General features: G+C 64.4%; 2 protein-coding genes and 1 long non-coding RNA gene across 4 annotated transcripts in view; 1 reads left to right on the top strand and 2 right to left on the bottom strand.

Annotated features, from left to right (window-relative positions):
• Positions 1–11,320: 11,320 nt before the first annotated feature.
• Positions 11,321–11,972, bottom strand: LOC123586711. Its single transcript, XR_006706903.1, has 3 exons — positions 11,695–11,972; positions 11,551–11,583; positions 11,321–11,432 (listed from the first exon to the last, which is right to left on the bottom strand). It is a non-coding gene; the product is annotated as an uncharacterized LOC123586711 (long non-coding RNA).
• Positions 11,426–23,201, top strand: part of KCNN3 (potassium calcium-activated channel subfamily N member 3) — a 127,294-nt gene continuing 115,518 nt past the window's right edge. Inside the window, 3 exon segments of the mRNA XM_045456041.1 lie at positions 11,426–11,680; positions 12,365–13,305; positions 13,307–13,456. Of these exon segments, the coding sequence (XP_045311997.1) occupies positions 12,568–13,305; positions 13,307–13,456 (888 nt within the window). The 5' untranslated portion in view covers positions 11,426–11,680; positions 12,365–12,567.
• LOC123586709 (basic salivary proline-rich protein 1-like) lies at positions 20,794–23,026 on the bottom strand. 2 transcript variants are annotated; one of them, XM_045456042.1, is made up of 2 exons: positions 22,533–23,026; positions 20,794–22,484 (listed from the first exon to the last, which is right to left on the bottom strand). In XM_045456042.1, exon 2 carries the CDS (start codon positions 22,096–22,098, stop codon positions 20,824–20,826), a length of 1,275 nt encoding a protein of 424 aa, XP_045311998.1. In that variant the 5' UTR covers positions 22,099–22,484; positions 22,533–23,026; the 3' UTR covers positions 20,794–20,823. The 2 variants fall into 2 exon arrangements, with proteins under 2 accessions (XP_045311998.1, XP_045311999.1); XM_045456043.1 differs by having other exon boundaries at positions 22,543–22,562.

The raw sequence follows: 23,201 nt of genomic DNA, 5'->3' as shown, positions 1-23,201 counted from the left end.
CTCTCTCTCGACACCGGAAGGTCCGTCAGCCAAGATCCGTGGGTCTGGCGGCACGTGGGACCCTAAAAGTTCTTTGTTGGGCAAGGGGAGGGGGGAGGCGCTTTCCCTGCCTTCGTTAGGAGATGGAGCAATGCCCCGCCGACGGGTCGGACGCGGGATCTGCCGGGGCTGCCCCTCCTGGCTGGTTCAGAAGCTTCTCTAATGGGGGCGGAAACAAGAAGTCAGGACAGAGCCACTGGCCTTACACTCCGGGCTCACATTTGCCTGTGCTGGAGGCTTAATCACCAGGTTTGCAGGACGAAAACGAACTTGCACCAAGAAAAGAGGGTCAGTGGCTCACCAGGCCTCCCAGAAGCCCCCGCGACCCCGGCCACAAGGAACGCGGGAGCCGCCTCTTGTCACAAAATCACAGGCTCAGACGCAAGGAGGAGGCGGGCTTTCCTGCATTGCATCCCCCCATGAGGGTCCTGGTGGGTCCGGGGCACATACCCCCCACCCCCGTTAGGGCCCTGGTGCGTCCGGGACGCATACCCCCCACCCCCGTTAGGGCCCTGGTGCGTCCGGGACGCATACCCCCCACCCCCGTTAGGGTCCTGGTGGGTCCGGGGCGCATACCCCCCACCCCCGTTAGGGCCCTGGTGCGTCCGGGACGCATACCCCCCACCCCCGTTAGGGTCCTGGTGGGTCCGGGGCGCATACCCCCCACTCCCATGAGGGTCCTGGTGGGTCCGGGGCGCATACCCCCCACCCCCGTTAGGGTCCTGGTGGGTCCGGGGCGCATACCCCCCACCCCCGTTAGGGTCCTGGTGGGTCCGGGGCGCATACCCCCCACCCCCGTTAGGGTCCTGGTGGGTCCGGGGCGCATACCCCCCACCCCCATTAGGGCCCCGGTGCGTCCGGGGCACATACCCCCCACCCCCATGAGGGCCCTGGTGGGTCCGGGGCGCATACCCCCCACCCCCGTTAGGGTCCCGGTGCGTCCGGGGCGCATACCCCCCACCCCTGTTAGGGTCCTCGTGGGTCCGGGGCACATATTCTCTCTGAGGTCTGTGGCCTCACCCTGGTGCCATTCTGACCTGGGAGTTGCAAGTGCCCAAAGGAAAATGGCCGAGATGATAGTGCTGGGTGTTTGGGGAGGACACGGGCCTCACGGGGTCCCAGCTGCTTGGTGGAACAGGGGGACAAGAAGTGACTCACAGAGGCAGCTGCACAACACCGGGCGCTTGGCAGGTGCTCCCCGGTGCTGGCCGGGTCTGCCTGTGAGCCGCAGTCCAGGTCCGGTGACAGGGCGACGGAGGGGTGCCCCCGGTGGCTGCACACCCTCCCCATCCAGTGACAGGCAGCCTGGAAATCTGGAGTCGAAATGTTCTCTCCTCCCCTGACCCTCCCGCATCTCCTGGGCTTGTGAGCAGGAAGACAAGGTTCCCCAGGTGGAGGTCATGGCCAGGTCCGAAGGCCCCTCGGTCTCGAGACGTGCCCTCCAGGCTGCTGCTTACCGGCACCTTCTACCACCGAGGGCTCCCTACAGCTCGGCATCCATTGCTCCGTCAGAAACACTTGCCGTAGGCTGCGCGGTGGCCCCGGGAGGTCCGCGTGGGGCTGTGCCTCTGCCCAAAGCAGGTTCCTCTGCTGCAGTCAACACCGGGCCCAGGGCTGCGCATCCTCCTGCCCAGGACGGCAGACCCTCCGCTCCCTGGCCCCAACGTTTGCGACAGGACTGTCCTTGAGTGGCCGAGTGGCCTCGTGGTCCAGGAGGGGCGGTGATTTGTGGCTTTCCTGAGCTGGGATGGGAGTTCGCTTGTAAAATCAGCATTGGACTGAGTCACCGCTCGTGAGCGGGCCTAGCTGGCTGCCCTGCGCCTACTCTGTGGGGGACTCTGTGGCCCTGTGTTCAAGGTTACTTCTGGAATTTCCACAGAGTCGGGACGCGGAACAGCTTTCTGGTTTGCTGCCTGTATCTTACGGCAGAAATAAAACACGAGAGAGATAAACGTGGGGACTTGGCAAAACCTTTGATCCCTCCCTCCCTGTCTCTGCACATGTACACAGATGCACACACGTGTCCGAGGGCTCTCACGTGTGCGTGTGTTTGCCTGTGTCTGGGTCTTTCTGTCTCCAGGGCCTTCCAGGCTGGACACGGGCTTCCCCCAGCTGCTCCTACTCTTCCTCCAGGGTCAGTACAGGGGAAAGAGGCGCGTGGGGGCGGTCAGGGCCCGGGAAGGGGGCGTGTGGGGGCGGTCAGGGCAAGGCAAAGCTACTCAGCCCCCCGTCATGGCCACACCCGAGCGGGGTGGGCACAGCCTACGAGGCCACCCCACCATCGTGCATGTGTTCAGCGGGTGTAGTGTAGACCCGGTGTGCTGTCCCAGAGGCCCTCCCATTAAAGGCCCGTTGTGGCCACTGGGGCTCTGGAGGGTGAGGCCAGCTGTGCCCTGCCCGCTAGCATGTGGCCTTCGGTTGAAAGCAGAGAAAGGAAGCTCGACGTTGGACCCTCTGTCCAGGTGGGCCTGAGGTCTCTGGGCAGGTGGAGGCTTGTGGTCTTGGTGACCTGGTGACCCGCAGGTGGGCAGCTGTGGGACATGGACAGGGGCGAGGGTGTCAGACTTCATCCTGCAGAGCTCAGTGGTGGGGAACAAGGTCTGGTCTCGTGGTAGGGACAAGAATAACAGTGACACTGTCCTCATCTCTTGGACCGATGTTCAAGAAGGTATTATGCTCTGGTCCTCAAGGCAGAGACAGCATTATCGGTGGAGGGGCGCATGCTGTGTCCTCAGGCGGGGGAGCAGAGTGGCCACGAGTCCAGCTCAGAAGACCTCCGTGGTTGTCCTTACATAAGGGCCAGGGGCCGTCAAGGTCTCTCCTGCAGACAAGGCCCACGCCCGCTGCCCTCCCCAAGGCCCATTGCCACCCACCACCGCCCCGCATGCCCGCCACCCACACTGTCTTTCCCCGCTGCCCCCTCAGGCACACTGCCCACCGTCCGCGCCCCTGCCCATCCCTGCCCCTGTCCACGCCCCCGTCCACGCCCGCCCCGCCCACTCCGTCGCGCCGTCCACCCCGCCCACCATCCACGCACTCCATTGCGGGGCCTCTGCACCCCCCTCCCTGCACCTGCCCCAGAGATGCTGTCCGAGTGATTGATGTCCGTTTCGATGGGAGCCTGTCAAGACACCACTGCCTTTCCAATTCTGGCTAAGCCGACTGCGGTTTGTCAGTCTCCCTGCACAGGTCCAGCTTGTTGCTTCCAATTTCGTGCAGTTTCCATCTCGCCTCCCAGCTTCCCCTCAGCCCATCTGATCCTGCTCCCCCTGCGGCGCTTCCGCGAGGCCTCCCGCTGCTGCAGGCTTGGCGGTCGGGCGGCGGCTTGGGGACTCCAGCAGGGAGGGCGGCTGCGGATTGTCACTGAGGAGGGACAGTGTCCATAGCAACCCTCCAGCTGCCACTGTACCAGGAGGGAAGGGGGCAAAGCAGGGAAGTGAGCCAGATGCCTGCCCTTCTGCATTATTCATATCAAAGTGCTGGGCACCGAGGCCGGGCTGCAGCCGGGGGCCTGGGCTTGGAGGGCACGGGGCAGGGGTGGGGAGCTGGTGGGGAGGGGTGGGGAGGGGCGCGGGGGGGGGGGGAGGGCGGAGCTGGCAGGGAGGGCGGAGCTGGCGGGGAGGGGTGGGAAGGGGCGCAGGAAGGGAGGGGGGGGCCGGGGGGAGGGGTGCGGGGGGGAGGGGGGAGCTGGTAGAGGGTGGAGGGGGAGGAGGAGCTGGGGGGAGGGGGGAGGAGGGGCGCTGGGGGGGGAGCTGGCGGGGAGGGGTGAGGAGGGGGGAGCCAGTGGGAAGGGGTGGGGAGAGGTGCGAGGGGGGGGAAGGGGGGAGTTGGCGGGAGGGCAGAGCTGGCGGGGAGGGGTGGGGAGGGGCGCGGGGGGGGGGAGGGCGGAGCTGGCGGGGAGGGGTAGGAAGGGTAGCAGGAAGGGAGGGGGGGAGCCGGGGGGAGGGGTGCGGGGGGGAGGGGGAGCTGGTAGAGGGTGGAGGGGGAGGAGGAGCTGGGGGGAGGGGGGAGGAGGGGCGCTGGGGGGGGAGCTGGCGGGGAGGGGTGAGGAGGGGGGAGCCAGTGGGAAGGGGTGGGGAGAGGTGCAGGGGGGTGAAGGGGGGAGTTGGCGGGGAGGGCAGAGCTGGCGGGGGAGGGGGGAGCCAGTGGGGAGGGGTGGGGAGAGGTGCGGGGGGGGGGGAAGGGGGGGAGTTGGCGGGAGGGCAGAGCTGGAGGGGAGGGGTGGGAAGAGGTGCAGGGGGGGAGGGGGGAGTTGGCGGGGAGGGGGGAGCCAGTGGAGAGGGGTGGGGAGAGGTGCGGCGGGGAGGGGGGAGCCGGCAGGTAGGGCCAGGGTGGCGTGCCAGGGCCGTGCAGCAATCAATCGAGCGAGGAGAGGCCCGTTGAGGGGACCCTGGCTCTGTCCCTTGTCCTCACCTCACTCGTGGGCCTAGGCAACCTCCCATCTCGGAGAGGGAGGCCGTCCGTGCTGAGAGGGCGGGGCCTGGAGGCCGCTCGTGGCCCCTGCGCCCTCTCCTCCTGCATCACCGAGGGTGGCAGCAGGGGTATTCTTCCCCGAAGGGGGGAAAAGCCAAGGAACCTGCCAGGAGGAGCTACCTCTGCGAAATGTTCACGAGGGTGCATCCCGGCCCCAGACGCACCCCTGGGCCTCCACGGAAGGAGGCAGGTGGTTGGCGGGCGGAGGGGGGGGCGTTCTGCCTGGGATCTCCCCGCGCGCCTCCCGGGAGCAGGGCAGGGAGAGCAGAGCTGTGCGCACCTGCCACCAGCAGAGGGTGCCACACTCCCCACAAAGCGGGGCAGGCCGCGTGAGCGGAGGGGCGGGGGCAGGTTGGTGAGCACCAGCCCGCTGGGCCTCCGTCCCGGGCCGGAGCTGGGCCGCGAACCCCCGGGCCCTCCCTGCTTTAGTTGCCACCGGCCAACTGGGGTCTGGGGAGGGGCCGACAGCAACAGCTGGCGTCCAGGGCTCAGGCCTCAGGTGCCCGCCGGGCCCCTGGGAGAGGTGGATCTCGCGGTCCCCTAACTCAGGAGGGCGGTCCAGCGAGGGCCCACCGCCTCCCTCCGCGCCAGGGGCCTTGGCCCTCCCCGGGGCAGCTCGGGTGCCTGTTCTGGGCTTGTGACACTGCTGGAGGTGCCAGCTTTCTCTGAGCCCTTGGCACTGGGGCCAGGAGCATGCTCTGTGCCAGGCACTGTTGTAGGCACTGGGGAGGCCCCAGGGAACGAAGCAGACAGAAACCCTGTCCCCAGGAGGCTGAATCTCTGCAGGAGCAAGGGTGCCCTCACCCATGCTACTACAGCGTGGGGCCCGAGCGGACACACCCCTGTGACCCAGGACGGGCCCTGTCAGTCCTGGGCAGACAGGCTCTGGGGACGAGGCTGAGAGCCGTGCCCTGGCCAAGCAGGGATCTGCAGGGGCCTTCCCTCGGCCACGGCACGGCGACAAAGTGCTCTCTCCCCCCAGTTCTCATGCCCTCTCTCCAGACACGGTGTCCGCACCTTTGCTCTGAGCCTTGACCCCTCCAGTAAATAGACGCGGCGTCCGGACTGGCTCATCTGGCCGGACGCGCCAGTTTTCCCACCAAAGCTGCCGCAGAGGCATGTAACCGTGTCTGATGTTCACAAGCAGTTGTGCAGGGAGGCACGGACGGGCCGGGTCTGTGCGCTCAGAGCGGGGCACCTGCTCGTGTGCCGCGGGCGGGACCGTGGTGGCCGGACGGGCCGAGCCCCCGTTCCCTGCGGCTCCACACCACCCTCAGGCCTCGCCCAGACCCGCAGGAGCCCCGTCAGCCCCACAGACCCCCACCGTCCCGCGCCTTTTGTCCGACGCGGGTTCACGGAGAAGCTGGAGCAGGAGGCCCGTTTTCTCGGTGGCGCCTCTCAGGAGGCGGCGGTGGCTGCATGCAGGGGGTGGCCGGTGAGTGGGCAGACCTTCTGGCTTCGAGCGGGCGTCTTGCCTCCCGAGAACAAGAGTGAGCCAGCCACCTTCTCGGAACCGGAGCTCCGTGTCCTCGTCTGCAGAATGGGACGCTAATCTTACCCCATTGGCTCGTTGAAAACACCGGAGCGGGAGCCCGGCTCCAAGTAAATGCCCCAGGGCGTGGCTCCTTGCGCCGGGTGTCCCCATCAGAGCGACCCGGGTGAGGTTTCAGTTTGTCTCCGGCAAAGCAGGAGGCTGGAGGGGACGGTGTGGTGCTGAGGGGCCAGCACCCACGGGTGGCCGGGAGTTGCTGGTGGGGGGTGCCATGGCCTTGCCTTACCCGTTCTCTGTTGAGGCCTGGAAAAGGCCGGGCGGGTTTTAGTTGTGAGCCCCCCGCCCGGGCCTCTGGTCATTCGGGGACTCAGGAGAACTTCGCTCGCCGGTCAGTGCCTCCTATGGCCAGTGGCAGGTAAGGGCAAGCAACGTGTCCGGGGCCAAAGTGCCCCGAACTCCCGTGTCTGCAGACCCGCTCGCTCCCTGCTTCCGTGCAGGGCTGAGTGCGTGTGGGGAGGGGGGGCTGGGGGAGGTGCAGGGTTGCGTGTGTGCCTTACAATGTACACCATAAGCTCCTGTCACCAAGGGGCTTGTGGTGTGAATTACGCACAGAGAAAAGAGGCACAGAGACAGCTGCAGCACAAGGCGTGAGGTGAAGGCGTCCCCAGAAAGACACAAGGAAGGTGCTAAGGGAATTCAGGAGGGGATGATGTCGCGCTGGGGGAAGGGGCAGAGGAGGGGAGGTCTGGGACGGCTTTGAGTGCTCTCCTGAAATTCCAGTAGGACCGGATGCGGAGTGGGGTGGGGGTGGCATTCCCAGCGGCACGAGTGGGAAAGAGCGGGAGTCTAGGGTCAGAGGGATCCAGGTCCAAATCCACGACTAACTGGTGACCCAAGTGAGTCACTTAAGCCTTTCCAACTATTAGTTTACAGAGTGAGAGCATAAAGGATGGGCACTAGAGCCTTCCCGACCTGCCTTTCGGGGCTGCTGGGAGGTGGGGTGGAGTATTTCAAATTTTTTTTTTTTTAACGTTTATTTATTTTGGGGACAGAGAGAGACAGAGCATGAACGGGGGAGGGGCAGAGAGAGAGGGAGACACAGAATCCGAAGCAGGCTCCAGGCTCCGAGCCATCGGCCCAGAGCCCGACGCGGGGCTCGAACTCACGGACCGCGAGATCGTGACCTGAGCCAAAATCTAGTCCGATGCTCAACCAACTGAGCCACCCAAGCACTCCTCATGGGATTTTCTAAAAACTCATTGTTATTTATCCTATATCTAAATTCCATCCGTCTATCCCATCCATCCACCCACCCTCCATCCACCCATCCCTCATCCATCCATCCATCCATCCATCCAAGAAACCTTTATTGAGGATATCCTTGCTTAGCTCTGGGGATACAGAAAAAAATCAGGCCCCTTCTCTGGGCTCATTGAGTTCACAGTCCAGTGGGAAAGACAGCCATATAAGCCACAAATCATTACTTTCCTTAACCCCATTTTCAGACAGTTCTACCTTTGGCAGTAACAGTTTCCTCAGACCACGGGTCATGGGACTTTAAGGCCAGTGATCTTAGGTATCATCTCTTCCACGTCACTTGTGTTGCTGATGGGGAAGTCGTGGTGGGTGGTTGTTGTGGAAAATACTACGACGTCCTCTCGTTTGCTGCTGAATGACCTCTCCTGGATTTTCATTTCAGTTCAGTTCACCTTTATGAAACATCTGCTATGGGCAAGATCTGCAGATACAGTGATGGACAAGACACCATTTCTATCCTCAAGAAGGTCGCGGTCAAGGGGGAAAAGGACACACAAACAGGTAACAGCCACACTGCTTGATAAAGACGGGGATAGAGCACAGGGCGTGGAAATACAGAAGAAGGGCCCCTGATCTGGATTTGGGGAGCTCGGGGGAGGCTTTCTAGAAGGAAGACCTGTGAGTCACCTCTTGAAGGGCAAAAAGAAACCTGTTAGATGAAGAGGACAGAAGGGCCTGCCAGGCAGAAGGAAGCATGGCTTGTCGGAGGACCTGGAAACGGGTATTATTGAGGCTTAAGGAGGGAGGCGGTGGGGCGCGAGTGGAGAGGAGGTGGGGGCAAGGGGCAGCTTGGTGTGGGGCTGGTGGCCAAAGGCCGTCTCTTCCTTCCCGGGCTGATGAGTGCAGCCTCACTCGCTTCCCCTGAGCCCAGAAGCCCCACCGCACCCGCTGGCCTTCGTCTCTAAACAGGTGCCCCTCTATCTATTGTCCCTTGCTTTATTGAGCTTTGCAGATACTCCATATTTTTACTTTGCAAAGGGAAGGTGTGTGGCAACCCTGGGTCGAGCAAGTCTATCGGTGTCATTTTCGTAACCGCGTTTGCTCCCGCTGTGTCTCTGTGTCTTTTGGTAATTTTTGCAACATTTCAAACTTTTTCATTATTATATTTGTTATGGTGATCTGTCATCAGCGAGTACGACTTGTTGAAAGTTCAGATGATGGTTAGCAGTTTTTAGCGATCAAGCCTTTTTCAAAAAGATTTCAAGTAATCTCTATACCCAGCATGGGGCTCGAACTCACAACCCCGACATCGAGAGTCACATGCCCCCTGACGGACTCAGCCAGGTGCCCCGCGATAAAGTATTTTTAAATTAAGGTATATATGTTGGTTTTTGTAGACATAATGCTATTGCATACTCAGTAAACTATAGTGTAGTGTAAACATAACTTTTTTTTTTTTAATTTTTTTTTTCAACGTTTATTTATTTTTGGGACAGAGAGAGACAGAGCATGAACGGTGGAGGGGCAGAGAGAGAGGGAGACACAGAATCGGAAACAGGCTCCAGGCTCTGAGCCATCAGCCCAGAGCCCGACGCGGGGCTCCAACTCACGGACCGCGAGATCGTGACCTGGCTGAGGTCGGACGCTTAACCGACTGCGCCACCCAGGCGCCCCAACATAACTTTTTAAAAATAAAGTTTATTTATTTTTGACAGAGAGAGAGATGGAGAGAGCGAGCGTGCAAGACAGAGCATCCCAAGCAGGCTCCGTGCTGACAGCACAGAGCCTGACGTGGAGCCCGGACTCACAAACTTGGAGATCATGACCTGAGCTGAAATCGAGAGTCGGACGCCTAACCGACTGAGCCCCCGGGCGCCCCGAGGGAACATAACTTTTATGTACAGGGGGAAGCCAGAAAATTCATTGGCTTGCTTTCTTGCGATATTTACTTTCTTGCAGGGGGCTGGGACCGAGCCCGAGGCGTCTCTGAGGCGCCTGGAGACGGAAGAGGCCGATTCGCCCGAAGGAAGAGCCCATCCTGTGGCTGAAGCGCCACCACCCCCGCGAAGCCTCAGGGTGCTGCCTCCGCCTTCAACGAGCCGTACCGTCTACACCACACTTGGGATCTCGGTCGCGGCTCCTTTTCATCCACGAAAGTATAGCCTCTGTGGTGAGACCATAAGCTCCTGAGGGCTGCCTGTGATAACGTTTAGTTTAATAAATACCAAGAAGACCGAGCCCTACTGGCGTGGATTTCGGGACACGTGGAAAGTGCTGGGGCTTTGGGGTTGGATTTGATTCTGGCCATGCCACTAGGTCCCCGTTGGTAACTGCGGGCAAATTTTAAAACCCGCCTGCTGCCTCAGTTTCCTCCTCTGTACGATGGCTGATGGCTCCAAGTCACCGGTTGTTCTGAGGACCTGGGTGTAGCTGGGGGCTGGGGGACGGGCTGGGGCTTCCCAGCAGGGGGGCTTCGGCCCGGGCCCCGTAGCAGTGGAGGGCAGGCGAGGTGGCAGGCCAGGGTGGGGGAGCTGATGCCATCCGGGCCGGGCTGAGCGGCTCCCAGTGTGGTCCGGTGGGCCGGCCCGCGAATACCCGCTCGCATCTGTCCCTCCCCCCAACCCCGAGAGGCGGGGACCCTACTTTTATCTTGTTTTTTCGAGGGGGAAGCTGAACATCAGAAGGTAGTTAGCTGCCTGTGGTCGCGTGGCCACCGTGTGGCAGAGGGGACTCCAGCCTGGGCTCTCGGCCACTAAAGCCCGGGTTCTGCGCTCTCCCCACTCCAACAGGGCGGCCGCGCGGAGGAGCCGATTCCGTGGCTCCGCTGTCCAGCTCCAGCCATTTCCAGAAGAGTCTGCAGTGGACCTTCGGCTCTGGCACAGTTTGGTCCCCCCACGCTGTCCGTGACAGCAGGACATAGTCTAACGGTCCTTGTCTGGATCCAGGGGAAACAGCCGGGAGAATCGGAGGCGGGAGGCTGGCCCAGAAGGGTCAGCTGAAGCGGGAGGCAGGTCACGGTGCCGGAGGGGGCACAGAAATGCCCAGGAGCCTGGCCCTGAAAAATGATTCTCACAGCCCAGATGCTGTATCTGGCACTGAGAACCGATGCTAATGGCACGTTCTGCTACTAACAACTAATTTATTAGGAAATCATTAAGCCTAACAGGTGCTTTGTCGGGGGATGGGGGTGGGGGGAGAAGAGCAAGAAGACAGAGGGGAAGGGGAGGGAGGGCAGGGCAGGGCATGCGGAGGCCGGGTGGGCTCTGGAGGGCCTGCACGGCCATGGGCAAGCACGGGAGACGCCAGGCTCGGGTCTGACCCCGGCGCTATGACTGGTGCCGGCGGGGTGGGGGTGCAGGGGGAACGGCCACGTCGCTGGTGATAACAACAACCATCGGGATTATTGTGTGCAGCCGTACTCAGGTTTCTGGGGTTGTGGCTTAGATTACAAGTAATATTTCGCTCTTCATCGCAGCCAACAGGGATTGCAGAGGTGAGGCTGGCACGCAGAGGGCTCTCTGGCCCGTTTGTTGGGAGCTCTGTCCGCTTGCAGCTCGGCATTCAAGAGAGCTGCTTTAGAAACCCACTGTGTGTGTGTGCGTGTGTGTGCGCGTGCACACGTGTGTGCACACGAGCATGCTTGTGGGCCAGTGCTCGCTCACCTATGTACACACATGTGTGCACATACCGGGGTGTATGGCTCTCCTGCCCTTCCCCTTCCTGGACAGAAAAGTCATTTCTCCCTCCGAAACCCCGGCTGTGCCTGGGGATCCCGTCACCTCCCCTTCCTCACTGATCCCTAAATCAGCTGCGTTAGAAGGGGAGATGAATTCTGCTCTGCTCCCATCTCTTTGGAACTCCCTTTGCACACAGTGGGAGCTTAATAAATACTGGATGATGGCTCTGAACCTGGGAAGCGGGCAGCTGTTCCCAGCTCTGACTCTCAGGGCCCCACAGGGCAGATCAGGTGGGGGAGTGGCCACGGCAGGGGGTGGGGGGGGGTGGGGATAGGGGGGGTGTTCAGTCTTCCTGCCAGACTGTGGTGACGCCGCCGCAGCGCCCGGGAGCTGCTCTGTTTCACACGCCCTGCTGTGGGAAGGCCAGTTTTCCTGCAAGCCTTCTCTGGTTCCTTCCCAGCACGCGGGCCACTTCACGGAGGCCCCGCTTTGCCCTGAGCAGCACAGTGGAAAGGCGTCCGGGCAGACGGGAGAGCAGCTGTGGGTCCCACCGACCTGGGTTCAAATCCCAGCACCCTCCACCGGCCCGGTGACATCTGGCAATTTACTTACCTGTGCTTGTGTGATCTGTTCTTCAGTTTTCATCTGTAAAAGGAGAATGATGACATCATTTGCATAGGGTTGAAGTGGGGGGTGGAAATAACAAAGAGGCGCCTGCACGCTTACTGCCGGCGTTCAGTAGGTGAGCTTACCCACCTGGGGTCGGGAGACTGGGGGGCCCGTCTGCTCTGTGACCCCTGGAGCTGTAGCTCAACGTCTCGGAGCAGCAGGCTGTGAACTGGGGACACCAGGCCCACGTCCCCGGGCGTCTGGGGTCGACCTGCGGTAGACCCTGGCCGGTAACGACCGGCGGCCTGCCCGCCCCACCCCCGCGTCGGGGTGCGCAGCCCCCTCCTTGCGAGGCCCCGCTCCTCCTCCCCAGCGCGCCGCGCGCGCGCACGTCCCCGTCGCCTCGCGGGCTTGTGCCACACCTGTCGCAGCCGAGAGGGCCGGCCCGGGGTGGGGGGGGGGGGGTGGGGGTGGGGGTGGGGGTGGGAGGGGCGGCGGAAACTACAGCTCCCAGCCCTCGCCGCGCGGCCCGGGCCGGGGGTGGGGGGAGTGGGGGGGTGGGGGTGGGGTGGGGGCGGCGGGCCCCTCCCCCGGGGAGGAGCCCGCGCGGGGGCGGAGTCAGGAGGCGGCGGCGCCCCGAGCCGAGCCAATGAGCCCCGCTGCCACCAAGTGGGCTGGGCCTGCAGCGGAGCGCTGGCCGCGGGAGGGGAGAGCAGAGCTGTTGAGCCCGCGAGGAGCGAGGCTGAGCCTGGCCGTGCGCGCTCCCAGAGGGCCGCCTCCTGAGACGGAGTTCCTTCCCTGCTTCTTCTTGCCCCAGGCCCCTCCTGCCCAGGGCCATGCACCCCTGAGTGGCGGCGTCTGGACCCCGGGCAGCCCCAGAGAACCGGAGCCAGAGAACGAAGACGGGGCCAGGACACCTGCTGGGGGCTTGGATGCCCGGCTGCCTCTGAGGACATCTTTGGAGCGAGGGTGGCTTTGGGGTGGGGGGTTGTGCCGCAGGGAATCCAGCCAGGCCCCAAGATGGACACTTCTGGGCACTTCCATGACTCGGGGGTGGGGGACCTGGATGAAGACCCCAAGGGTCCCTGCCCGTCGTCCGGGGATGAGCAGCCGCCGCCGCCGCCGCCGCCGCCCCCAGCAGCCCCCCAGCAGCCCCCGGGACCCCTGCTGCAGCCTCCGCAGCAGCCCCAGCAGCCGCCGGCGCGTCCCCTGTCTCTGCTCGCCCAGGTCCAGAGCCAGCCCGTCCAGCCCGGCCTGCCGCACTCCTCACCCACGACGCTCAGGGGCCCCCCTTCGGCCAACTCCACCGCTGCCCTCCGCCCCTCCTCCAGGCAAGGCAGCCAGTTCAATCTCAATGACCACTTGCTCGGCCACTCTCCAAGCTCCACAGCCACAAGTGGGCCCGCTGGCGGCGGCCGGCACCGGCAGGCCAGCCCCCTGGCGCATCGGCGGGACAGCAACCCCTTCACGGAGATCGCCATGAGCTCTTGCAAATACAGCGGGGGGGTCATGAAGCCCCTGAGCCGGCTGAGCGCCTCCCGGAGGAACCTCATCGAGGCCGAGCCCGAAGGCCAGCCCCTCCAGCTCTTCAGCCCCAGCAACCCCCCCGAGATCATCATCTCCTCCCGGGAGGACAACCATACCCACCAGACCCTGCTCCACCCCCCCAACGCCACCCACAACCACCAGCACGCCGGCCCCGGCCCCGGCCCGGCCACCGCCGCCGGCAGCGCCACCTTCCCCAAAGCCAACAAACGGAAAAAACCAAAACATTGGCTATAAGCTGGGACACAGGAGGGCCCTGTTCGAAAAGAGGAAGCGTCTCAGTGACTATGCTCTGATTTTTGGGATGTTTGGAATTGTTGTCATGGTGATAGAGACCGAGCTCTCTTGGGGTTTGTACTCAAAGGTAGGGCTGCAGTTTCTCTTTATACCTTGAACAAAAGGAATATGTAGGTAGCAACAGAGAGAGAGGGGAGAGAGAGAGAGAGAGAGAGAGAGAGAGAGAGAGATGGATGGAGAGGAAAGGGAGAGAAGATTGATGGAGGGCGGTGGTGGGGAGAGGCGTTTGCTCAATTAGATGGAGCGCTCGAACTTGGCTTGCTTTCCCAACCCCGGGAGAATTCATTCCTCGCCTTCTGGGGGGAGCAGCCCCCGTGCACTGTGTCTGTTGCAGACTCTGTGCCGGGGAGGTTGAAAGAGTCCCTTCTGAGAAACCGTTTTCCTCCTGGCTCACGCGAACCAAAGCGGAGCCCAGCGGCTTCACGCACCAATTAATTACACTCTGCCTTGATGTGCCTGCCAGTCCCCGCGACTCCCCCTCCGCTCCCGCCCTGCTCCACTCCATTTTCCCGAGGATGGAAGAGAAATAAATGTCTGGGTGGGGGGTGGGGACTCCATGCCTGTCCCTTCTCTGCGGCTTCTCCCCCTCTTCCCAAGTTTCTCTTTTCCTCCTCGTCCCCGACAGACTTTGGGCAAAATAGAAACGCACCCGTGATCCGAGTCTCCCGGGGTGGGGGGGGGGGGCACGGGTGAAAACGGGCAGAGGGAACCCACCGTCCTTTCCCTCGGGAGAGAGCACTCAGAATAAAGCTACTGCCGCCTGACGAAAATGGCTACAGGTGTCCCCAGCAGAGCAGGTGGGTGCCGCCGTGGCCTGAGCCCCGGGGAGCACCTCTCCCTCAGATGGGCTGACAGGGCTCCCGGATCAGTCAGGTGGAGCTTGCGCGCACCCGGGGCGGCTGGTGGCTGGGCTTCAGCCTCAGGCTCGGAGATCACGGCCTTTGGCGGGGGCGGGGGAGGGGGGGGGGAGGTGGTGGTGGTGATTCCCAGCAGGTGGGTTCCTGCCACGCTCGGCCTGCTGGGGGCCCTCGTGCTGCGGGCTGGAGGGCTCGGGGGACCCGGGCACTCATTGGACAAGCGGATTTCTTCTCACTCTACCCCTCACCCCCGATTTGTTGTTGGGGAGGAGGGTGTGTGAGTGCATGTGTGCGTGCTGGCCTGTCCCTTGGATTTCTCTTCCTATTTGTCATTTCGGGCAGGGGGTGGCTGGGAGGGGTTCAGCTGTTGGAGGTTTCAAATAGAGCCTGTTTCAGGCTGGGCCCAGCTGCTGTGGGGCTGTCACATTCCTTGTTGAGATCCAGCCGCAAAAACCTAGGAGGTGCTGATCGGATTTCCCTGTCCCCAGCCTCTCTCTCCAGCAGGGCACGGGCAGAGCCGTCAAGCCACCTGAGTAGCCAGGACCTAGACTTCCTTCTGTGCAGAGGGTCCCCCAGGGCCCCAGCTGCTCAGAGGGGGCCGCCCCAGCTGGCTGCATGTCCGTAGTACGGGGTTGGAGCCCCTCAGAGAGCAGAAGTGAGTGGGGTTCCCGGCAGTAACAGCTCACTTAGTCATGCCCGAAGGCTGCAGCTCTCAGGGCCGCCTGGGGGGGGGGTGGGGGGGAGGGCGCTGGGGGGGGGAGGGGCTGTCCCCCTCGGCGGGGCTCTGGCTCCTTCCAGCCACCCGTGGGGACCAGGAGCCGTCACCGAGGGAGAATGATGAAGGCCCCGGGACTAGGAGGTGGGGGGAAGGGGAGAGACCAGCACCCCAGTGACCCCGGGGGTCGGAGCTCTTCAGAGGACCCGGCTTGGGGCAGGTCTGTGCGCGTGGTCTTCATGTCACAGGAGGGTTGCCACTGGCAGGAGAGGGGCCAGGGCAGGGAGAGGGCCTCACCCGGAGCCGGAGGAAGCGGGGTCTGGTGTGGAGCAAAGGTCAGGGGGCCAACGGGCTGGGTGTCCCCCGCTTCTAAACCGCTGGTGCTCAAGGCGGCACGAGGGGTTATGACCAGGAAGGTCCTGCTGGGCCCAGCTGGCGAGGTGGCTGCCTTGTGTGCCCCTGGGACAGCCCTGGCTGTAGAAATAAGGCTCCCTTTAACCCGCTCCCCTGCCTGCCAGGCTTCCCGTCTGCCGCCTGTGCATGGAGTCATTCGGGAAGCAGCATTTCCTGGGGTCTCCCGTGTCAGGGCCCGTGGACCCAGGAGGAGGAAGGCGGCTACCCCTCTCGCCCCAGACACAGACAGGATCATTTTAGGGAATCAGAGTGAAGGTTGAATCCCAGCTCGGTCGCTTCCAGAGCTGTGGTCTCGGACAAGCCATGTAACTTCTGCGAGCCGTTCCCCAGCTGTCAGTGGGGAGAGCGAACTTGCTAAGTGTAAGGCTCCAACACGGGGCCTCATGTCATTGTTATTAATAGTGGTGATGAGGGCAGAGAGGTCTTTCCCACCAACTCTGGCTCCAGAATCAGCTGGGCCCTTGACGGACTGGGAGCTAACGCTCGTCAGTGGTGTGAGAAGTTGCGTCTTGTCGGGGAGAAGTTCTGAGAGGGGCTGGAAGGACCTCCGATCACGGGTGGGTGGTAGGGAGGGCACGTCTGCCCCCAGGCTCTACCGTGGCCAGCGGGTTTGGGCGAGGAAGGAGTGTCGCCAGCTGGGAAAGCCGGGCTGCTCTCTCTTTCGCTGGAGATCTCTGGGTGTCCGGTCGGCTTTGCTGACCCGTGTGGACGTAGTCCAGGCGGGCTGGTAGCCGTGCACTGGTGGGGGGCTTCCCGCTCACGGGCCCTCGGAGGGGTCCCCGCTGCTTCCCTGAGTGATTGAAGGCGGCCGATGGGTGCCAGACCTGCAGCTTTCTGGAGCTCTCTGTTTTCCTCCACGGGGCTGCGGACCCCCCTTTGCGTCTTTGGCCGAACCTTGTTGCTGGGGGAGAATCTGCCACGTGGGGCTGGCTCTCTGGAGTCGGAACCCGGCCCTGCCCTGAGGCTCAGAGTTCATGCAAAAGGGAGCCAGAGTGAGGAGGTGAGAAGGCGGCCAGAGTGGTCCTCGGTCCCCTCCTCACAAGCCTGAGGTGACGCAGGAAGGGGGGGGGGGCGGGAGGTGGGCCAAAGCAGGGTCCAGATGGCAGGAGGGGCGGGGCCCTGAGTCCCCCCAACCCCGTAGCAGACAACGTGGCAGGGCCGGGGTTAGAGGTCCCGCCGAGAGCTCCCAGGGATGTGGTCTGTCATGTCTGTGCCCGTCAGGACGGAGGCAGCGATGCTTTGGGGACGCCCTGGCACTCCGTGCTCCTCCAGAGTTGGTCTGAGGCACACCTCCGGCTGTGCCGTGTGCACCGGGACCACAGGGCCCGGCCCCCTCCATCTCGGAGCCGAGGAGCCCCCAGCCCCGGCTGGCCGGTCCCGTGGGGGCCTCCTCGCAGGGACCTCTGGTGTTGGCTGTGACCACCTGGGGGGGGGGGCGGAAATGCTGCTGCCACAAGGCAGCCGTCTCTGTCCCCGTGTGTGCCCAACCTCCAGCCCCTACCCGCCCCCGGGCTCACCTCCCTGGCAGAACTGACCCTGCCTGCCCGGCCCCGCTGCTCTTCCCGCTGCCCCTGCCTGGCCTTGCTGCGGGGGCCGCCGCGGCCACGGGTCCCCCTGGCCCGTCTCCTCCCACGCGTGGCCTCCCCCCCACCCCGGCTCCGGCGCTCTTCCTCCTTCAGAACACCTGGGTGGGGGGAGGCAGGCCTCTCCGCACGCCCAGGGGGGCCTGGGCTCCTGGCCGTCCACGCTGCGAAGAAAACGGGGTCCCCTCGGGCCGACTTGTGGGGTGTCTTTGCTGACCTCACAGAGGTCAGGGGGTCCACCCTCGGCCTCCAGCCCGGATGACTGAGCAGGTTCGCGGGTCCCCGCGCGGGGAGCCCCTGTCTGCATAAGGGCAGAGGGGCAGCCAGGCTCCGCGGGGTGACCGGCCCGTGCCTCCTGCCAGACCCGGGAGCCGCGTTGGGCGGGTAGGTGGTGTGTTTGCGGACAGAGGCCTCGGGGTGCCCGTGCCTGTGGTTTCCGGTGTGTTGGCGCTGCTGAACGGGACGGAGCCCTCCGCGGACCCGCCTGCGTCACGGCCTGCAGGGCACGGCGGCAGGAGGCGGGAGGGTCGGAGCCAGGGGTCTGTTTTGCACCGAGGTCACGCTGAGTGTCTTGGCCCAGGGAGGACTCGTGAGCCGCTCTGAGAGCGTGGAAGCGAGGCCCTGCTCCCACCCAGGGTGGTGGCGACCTTATTTATGAGCTTCGCGACAGCCTACGGCTGAGTCAAACGTTTGTAACCCCAGAGGGGACGACTCAACGGTACCTGCTTCCCCTTGGGCATCGTCACGCTGTTTCTAACCGTCCGGGAGGGACTTCGGGGTGCCTGCCCCCCCCCCCACCTGCCCCCCAAGCAGCGCCCATCGCTGGGCGTGTCTGCTGTGCAGGCTGATCAGAAAGCTGGGGGACCCCCTCGCCTGCCCCTCACAGAGCTTTCGGGGAGGGGCACTGGCGAGGCCGCGGTCCAAAGACCGCGAAGGTAACTTCAAAACGTCGAAGGTAAAGCAACACAAACCGAAAGGAAATTCGAGTAACCACCGTAGAGAAGCCACGGCCTGGATGGAAATGTAAAATCAGAAGACAGAGCTTTGGTTCTGTGGCAGTTATTTGTAAAGCACATTTGGGGGAGAAAATGAGGACGTATGAGAGAGTGAGGTTGTGAGGGGGCAGCGTGGAGGCACCGCTGTGCTGGCTCAGCGGCAGGCCCGCCCTTCATTCGGACCTGTTTTCCTTCTCTCTCTTTCCAAACCCCGAAGGGAGAGGGAAAGAATCAGTCAGTCATTCGTCTTCAAATAATGAGGGGGGGATTGGGAGGCCACGCTGTTCCCGGAGCCGCGGGGAGGAAGTTCTGGGCCTTTTCTTCTGCGGAGGAAAGTCTGGAGGAGGAGGCCAGGAGGAGGCCAGGGTTCCGCGGCGCCCCCGGGCTCCCCCCCGGCCCCCCAGGGGCTCGGCTGCAGGCAAGGGTGCCGGAGGAGGGCTGGGGGCCGGCCCTGTGCCGGCCGCTGGGCGAGGGGGAGGCAGGGGCCGCTCTGTGCTCTGCCTCGATGGCTGTCCTCTGTCCTGGCTGGAGTGCTGGGAGGCGTGGGTGTGGTCCCGTCCCCTCATAGAGAAGTCCCCAGGCCGGACGCTGTCAGTGGGTGGCGGTGCTGGGGTGAGACCCCGGGGCCCTCGGCCCGTCTGACTCCCGAGTGGAGGCCTTTCCTCGCCTGCTGCTGCCGGAGAAACTGTTTATGATTCCGCAGAGAGACAGATCTAGGTGGCCAGGCCGGAGACCCGCGTGCCCCACACTGGGAGGGAGGGACCTGTACCGGGGAGGGGCGGGGAGAGTGGGCTAGGTGCAGCCCGGGTGCCGGGTGAGGTGGTGGGCGGGCCCCGGGGCGGTGCTGGAGGCCTGGCGTACTGCCCCCGGGGGATGATGGACAGGGCGGGTGTGGGGGTTACAGACAGAGGGAGAGCCCTCGCTGCGAGGCTCCCCGCCCCCCAAACCTGGCGCCAGCCCCGGGCTCTGGGCCCTGCCCTTCCTCGGGGGGCCTCTTCCTCCGTACCGGCCACCCGGGTGCCCACTGGGGGCGACCGTGGGCTCGGCTTGTCCACTGCGCACGGTTTTTCCGCGTTTCCAGCTCCTCGCGACCCCACCGTGGCCCTGGGGTCGCGACAAGCCGCTCTGTTCGCAGGTGGGAAGCGGGGTGCACAGGGGTGCGTGGGCGTGCTGGGTGCCCCTCTCAGGAGAGATGGTTCTAGATCCAGAGCCCAGGGCCCCAGCACCTGCCGTCTCCCTGTGCTGAGCTGCCACGGGCCTCTGCTGGGGGTTTGAGGGAGGGAACCTCCAAAAGCTCCTCCGTCCTGGTTCTAGAATTGCCTTCTTCGTTCACCCTGGAGGCTCAGCTTCCTACCTCGGCGACGCGAGGCCGTGTTTGGCTCTGTGAGTGGCAGTGAGTGTTACAGAAAGGCTGGTCTGCTTCCCTCTTGCTTCTGACTCGCCATGCAACCGTCGTCAGGGCCCTTCACCTCTCCGGGCCTCTGGTTCTCCGGCTCGGAAACGAGGGCAGGGCCCTGGCGCTGACCCCCCACCCCGTCCCAGAGCTTTCTGACCCCACCGAATGTGCGTCTGTGATGTTCCACTGCTAAGACCACACAGGCCACCGTCCTCCAGCTCTGTCCTCGGCCAGGCCCGCACCCAGATGCCACCCACCCAGGCCGACCGCAGCGTCTACTGGGGAGGCTCCCTGTGGACGGTCCCCGAGGGTTCACCAGACCAGAATGGGAGCGTCACGGGCAGGGGCCTTCCTGGGAACGAGGAGTCTCAGGAGCCCGGGGCTGAGGGGTGCAGAGGCCAGGAGGGGAGCGGAGCAGGGAGGCCCGGGAAGGTTGCTGGGGCCACGTGTCGTCCTAGAGGCTGGAAGCAGGGAGCAGGATGCCTGCACCAGGGACAAGGGCACGGGGGCCGTTTCATGGCGGGTTGGCGGGGGCCCTGCCCGCTGCACTCCTGTCCCCAGAGTCGTGATGCATCGGCACGGCCGACCTCCCAGCCTGGTGGTTAAGGGCTCGGGCTCTGGGTTTGAGTTCCCACTTGGTGGAATGTGGTGGTGGGTCCTCTTCTCAGACGGCAAGAGGGAATCTCGGCCCTGCCCGTAGCACGGCACCCGGTGCAGAGCCGGGCGCACACTCAGCCTCGACACGTGTCTGCTGCTGCTCTGGGGAGCCCCGCGCCGACATGGCGCTCCCGCCGACCCACAGCCACTTGGAGGACCGTGGGCACGCAGGTCGCCTCCCACACCGGTGGCTCTGGAGCAGGTGAGCACGTGTGGCCTGTGCCCCCTTTCTGATGAAACCGATGCCCCCCCCCCCCCTTGGACGACAAGCCCCGGTCATGTTCCCAGACGGGTCTGCACGGGCGCATCTGGGCCGTGAGAGGAAGCAGGACGTTCCCCGGGAGGAGGGGCCGCAGCGCTGGCCTGGCCTGGGCTTCTGGCCTTGTCTCGTGGGACCCAGTTCTCCTGCTCACAGTCAGCAAGCTGTGGCCCGGGCACAGCTGACCGGGTGTGGCCGTGCAAACGGGACAGGTGGAGAGGGAACAAAAATAAGCCTATGGAGTCAGGCCAGAGGCCGAGCGTCCAGGAGGAAGGTCAGGGGGACACACGATGACCAGGCAGAACGAGGCTGAGAGCGGGGGCGGCAGGGAGAGGGCCAGCCAGGGGGCCGCCTGGGACAGAGCCAGGGGACCAAGGAAGCGCTGGGGCTTTCTCGTGTGACTTCGAGATGACGGGCTTTCCTCTGAGACCCGTGACAGGGAATTCAGGGATGTGGGGCCTGTGGGTTGAGGCTTTCTGGGCTCTGTGCTGCGGCGGGCGGGGAGGTCGTGCCGGGGTCAGCGCCTGCCCTGTGTGGGGCACGTTTCCCCCCACGGGGCTACTTGGTGGCGAGGTAACAAGAGTTGTATTCTGAGTGGGGCCCCGGCAGTGCTAAATGAACAACACGCAAGTGATGTGCGAAATAACACGCACCCTGGCACCTGCTATTTTGAGGCCGCTTGCCGGGCATTTTCCTTAAGGGACGGGCGTGGTGCTGTGTCAGGCAAGTGGGCAGGTGCCTGAAAGGTCGCTCCCCCGGGGGCTGGACTGGCTGGTGTCGGCCCTGGAGAGCGCCCCGGCCCCGGGCCGGCGGGCGGCACCTGTGCGACTCGTGGTCTGGTTCGGCTTGAGCTCTTAGATGGGGGAGCCCAGCAGGCCGGCGGCCGTCCTGGGGCAGCCCTCGGGGAGCGGGGGCCGGCCTGGGGCAGCCCCTCGCTGCCGGGTGACCGTGAGGCCAGCGCCTCAGACTGCCAGCCTCGCGGTCCCCGTGTGCACGTGGGGCGAGCGTGCTCGTGGCCCGAGCCCGCCCCCCCCCCGCCCCCGGTGGCCCGCGAGGGGAGTCTTTCCTGGCCGGGCGCCTGCTTGGCTGCATCCTCGCAGGGATTTGTGCAGAGCTCTTCTCCTTTGTGAGACGGTTCCTGCTTTTGACGAACTGGGGCTTAGCCATATTTTCTCTTTTCTGGCCTCTACTGGGTCGGAGGTCGGTTTGCTCCGCCAGTGCCCGAACAGGCCCCCACGTAGCAGTGCCGGGAGCCGCTGACCGAGGTGATGTCGCCTTCCTCCAAGATGAGGGCTCGGGCGGGGTGTGCCACCCTGGGTCGGGCCACTGCCTTTGGAGGGGCTCCGAGTGGCCGTGTTGTTGGTGGCGTGAAGGGGGTGCCTGGGGGAGCCGGTGGCTACCTGGCCGGGGTGGAGCCTGTAAGCCGGACAGCCACGTTCCACGGCCCTGCAGGTGTGCTGGCCTGGGTGGCTGTGGCCCCTGCCCACCTCCGTGAGGGGGGCGGAGCAGCGGCCACGCGCCTCCTCGCAGGACGGCGAGGCCCAGGGAAGTTGTGCGACTTGTCCGAGGCCTCTCGGCGTGGCCAGCGGCCAGGGCGCGGCTGGGGCCCGGGACACCTGCTACGGGGAGGCCCTGTTCCAGCTCCCAGGACTGCGGGGGTCCGCACCCATAAGCACTGCGTGAGCCACAGGGGACTCTCCTCTGGAATGCGTTGCTCTCCCCCGACTCCTCCTGTGTGGAGCTGTCCAGCTGTGTGGCCTTGATCGGTGGCCTCTGTCTGGAAAGTGGGACTGTAATTCCTTTTGCTGAGGCTGGAGGTGGGCGATTCAGCATGGCTTAGACCTGGCCCCAGGGGGCTCCTAGGCCCGCGCGGGTCTCCGAGGCCTGCTTTTTCTTCCCGGAGACCAGTGGCCACAGGATCCCACGGGATCCCTCAGCTGGTCCCGTGACTCCCTGCCCTCCTGCTCTGGGCTGGACCAGACGTTGTCACTGCTCCCGGAGTGTGGCGGTGCTGAGCCGGAAGGAAGGACGTTCGGCATGAGACACAGACCCACAGACCGGGTCTGCCCTGCCCGCCGGTGAGGGGCAGGTGCCTCAAGGGGGGGATGGAATGTCTGGAGCCGAGTGCAAGTCCGGGGTGGAGGCTGGGTCCCGAGGGTCTCCTTGTGGCCGGGCAGGGCCGCCTGTGACGCTCCTGTCCAGCAGCTCGGAGGAACACGCTGCTCTCATGAAGTGGAAACGTCTTCTCTTTCCGTAAAAATGACAACAAAGGAACACAGTCTTATTCAGGAGTGAAGACGAGGCCAGACCGGGACATGACTCAGGGCTTTCCTGCCTCTTGTCTCATTCAGTCCTCACAACAGCCCCCCCGAGTGACAGATGGCCCGCCTGAGGCTCAGAGAGGTCAGGAGGCTGGCCCCGGGCCTCGCAGCCAGGAGGGAGTGGAGTCGTGGTCTGAACCCACGAGTGCCCTCAAAGCCCACCCCCCTGTGTGGCCACCTCGTGGCCTGGCCCTCTCAAGCCAAAGTGCTGCTCCTGGAGGCAGCCTCACCCCCCCCCCCCCCCCCCCGGCCCAGGCCCTCCCGTGGGTGATTGGAGCTTGGGGGAGGGGGAGTGCCTTGGGTTTGGGAGCAGGGATTTGTTCACTTTCCAGGAGCCCCTGGAGGCTGGCAGGGCAGGCTGGGCTCTGGGGCTGAGGTCCCCCAGGGGGACAGTGTGTTCTTTCCCCGCGTTCCCATCCCCTCTCTTGGGCTTCCTGGCTGTGCGTCCGTGCGGGGGACGGGGGGTGGTCAGCCTCTGGAACCTCGGCCTCCAGACCTGGGGGTGGGGGTGCCGTGACTCCACCCTCGCCCGGAGGGGAAGCGCCCAACACTGTCATCGTGTGATCGGAAATGTCCGGACGCATGTGCTCACCAGAACCCAAATGACGGGGCCAC

This window comes from Leopardus geoffroyi, chromosome C3 (genome assembly GCF_018350155.1).
Source record: "Leopardus geoffroyi isolate Oge1 chromosome C3, O.geoffroyi_Oge1_pat1.0, whole genome shotgun sequence".
Lineage (NCBI taxonomy): Eukaryota > Metazoa > Chordata > Mammalia > Carnivora > Felidae > Leopardus > Leopardus geoffroyi.
The sequence above is the reverse complement of the archived record's forward strand: the minus strand, read 5'-3'. Positions and strand labels throughout refer to the sequence as shown.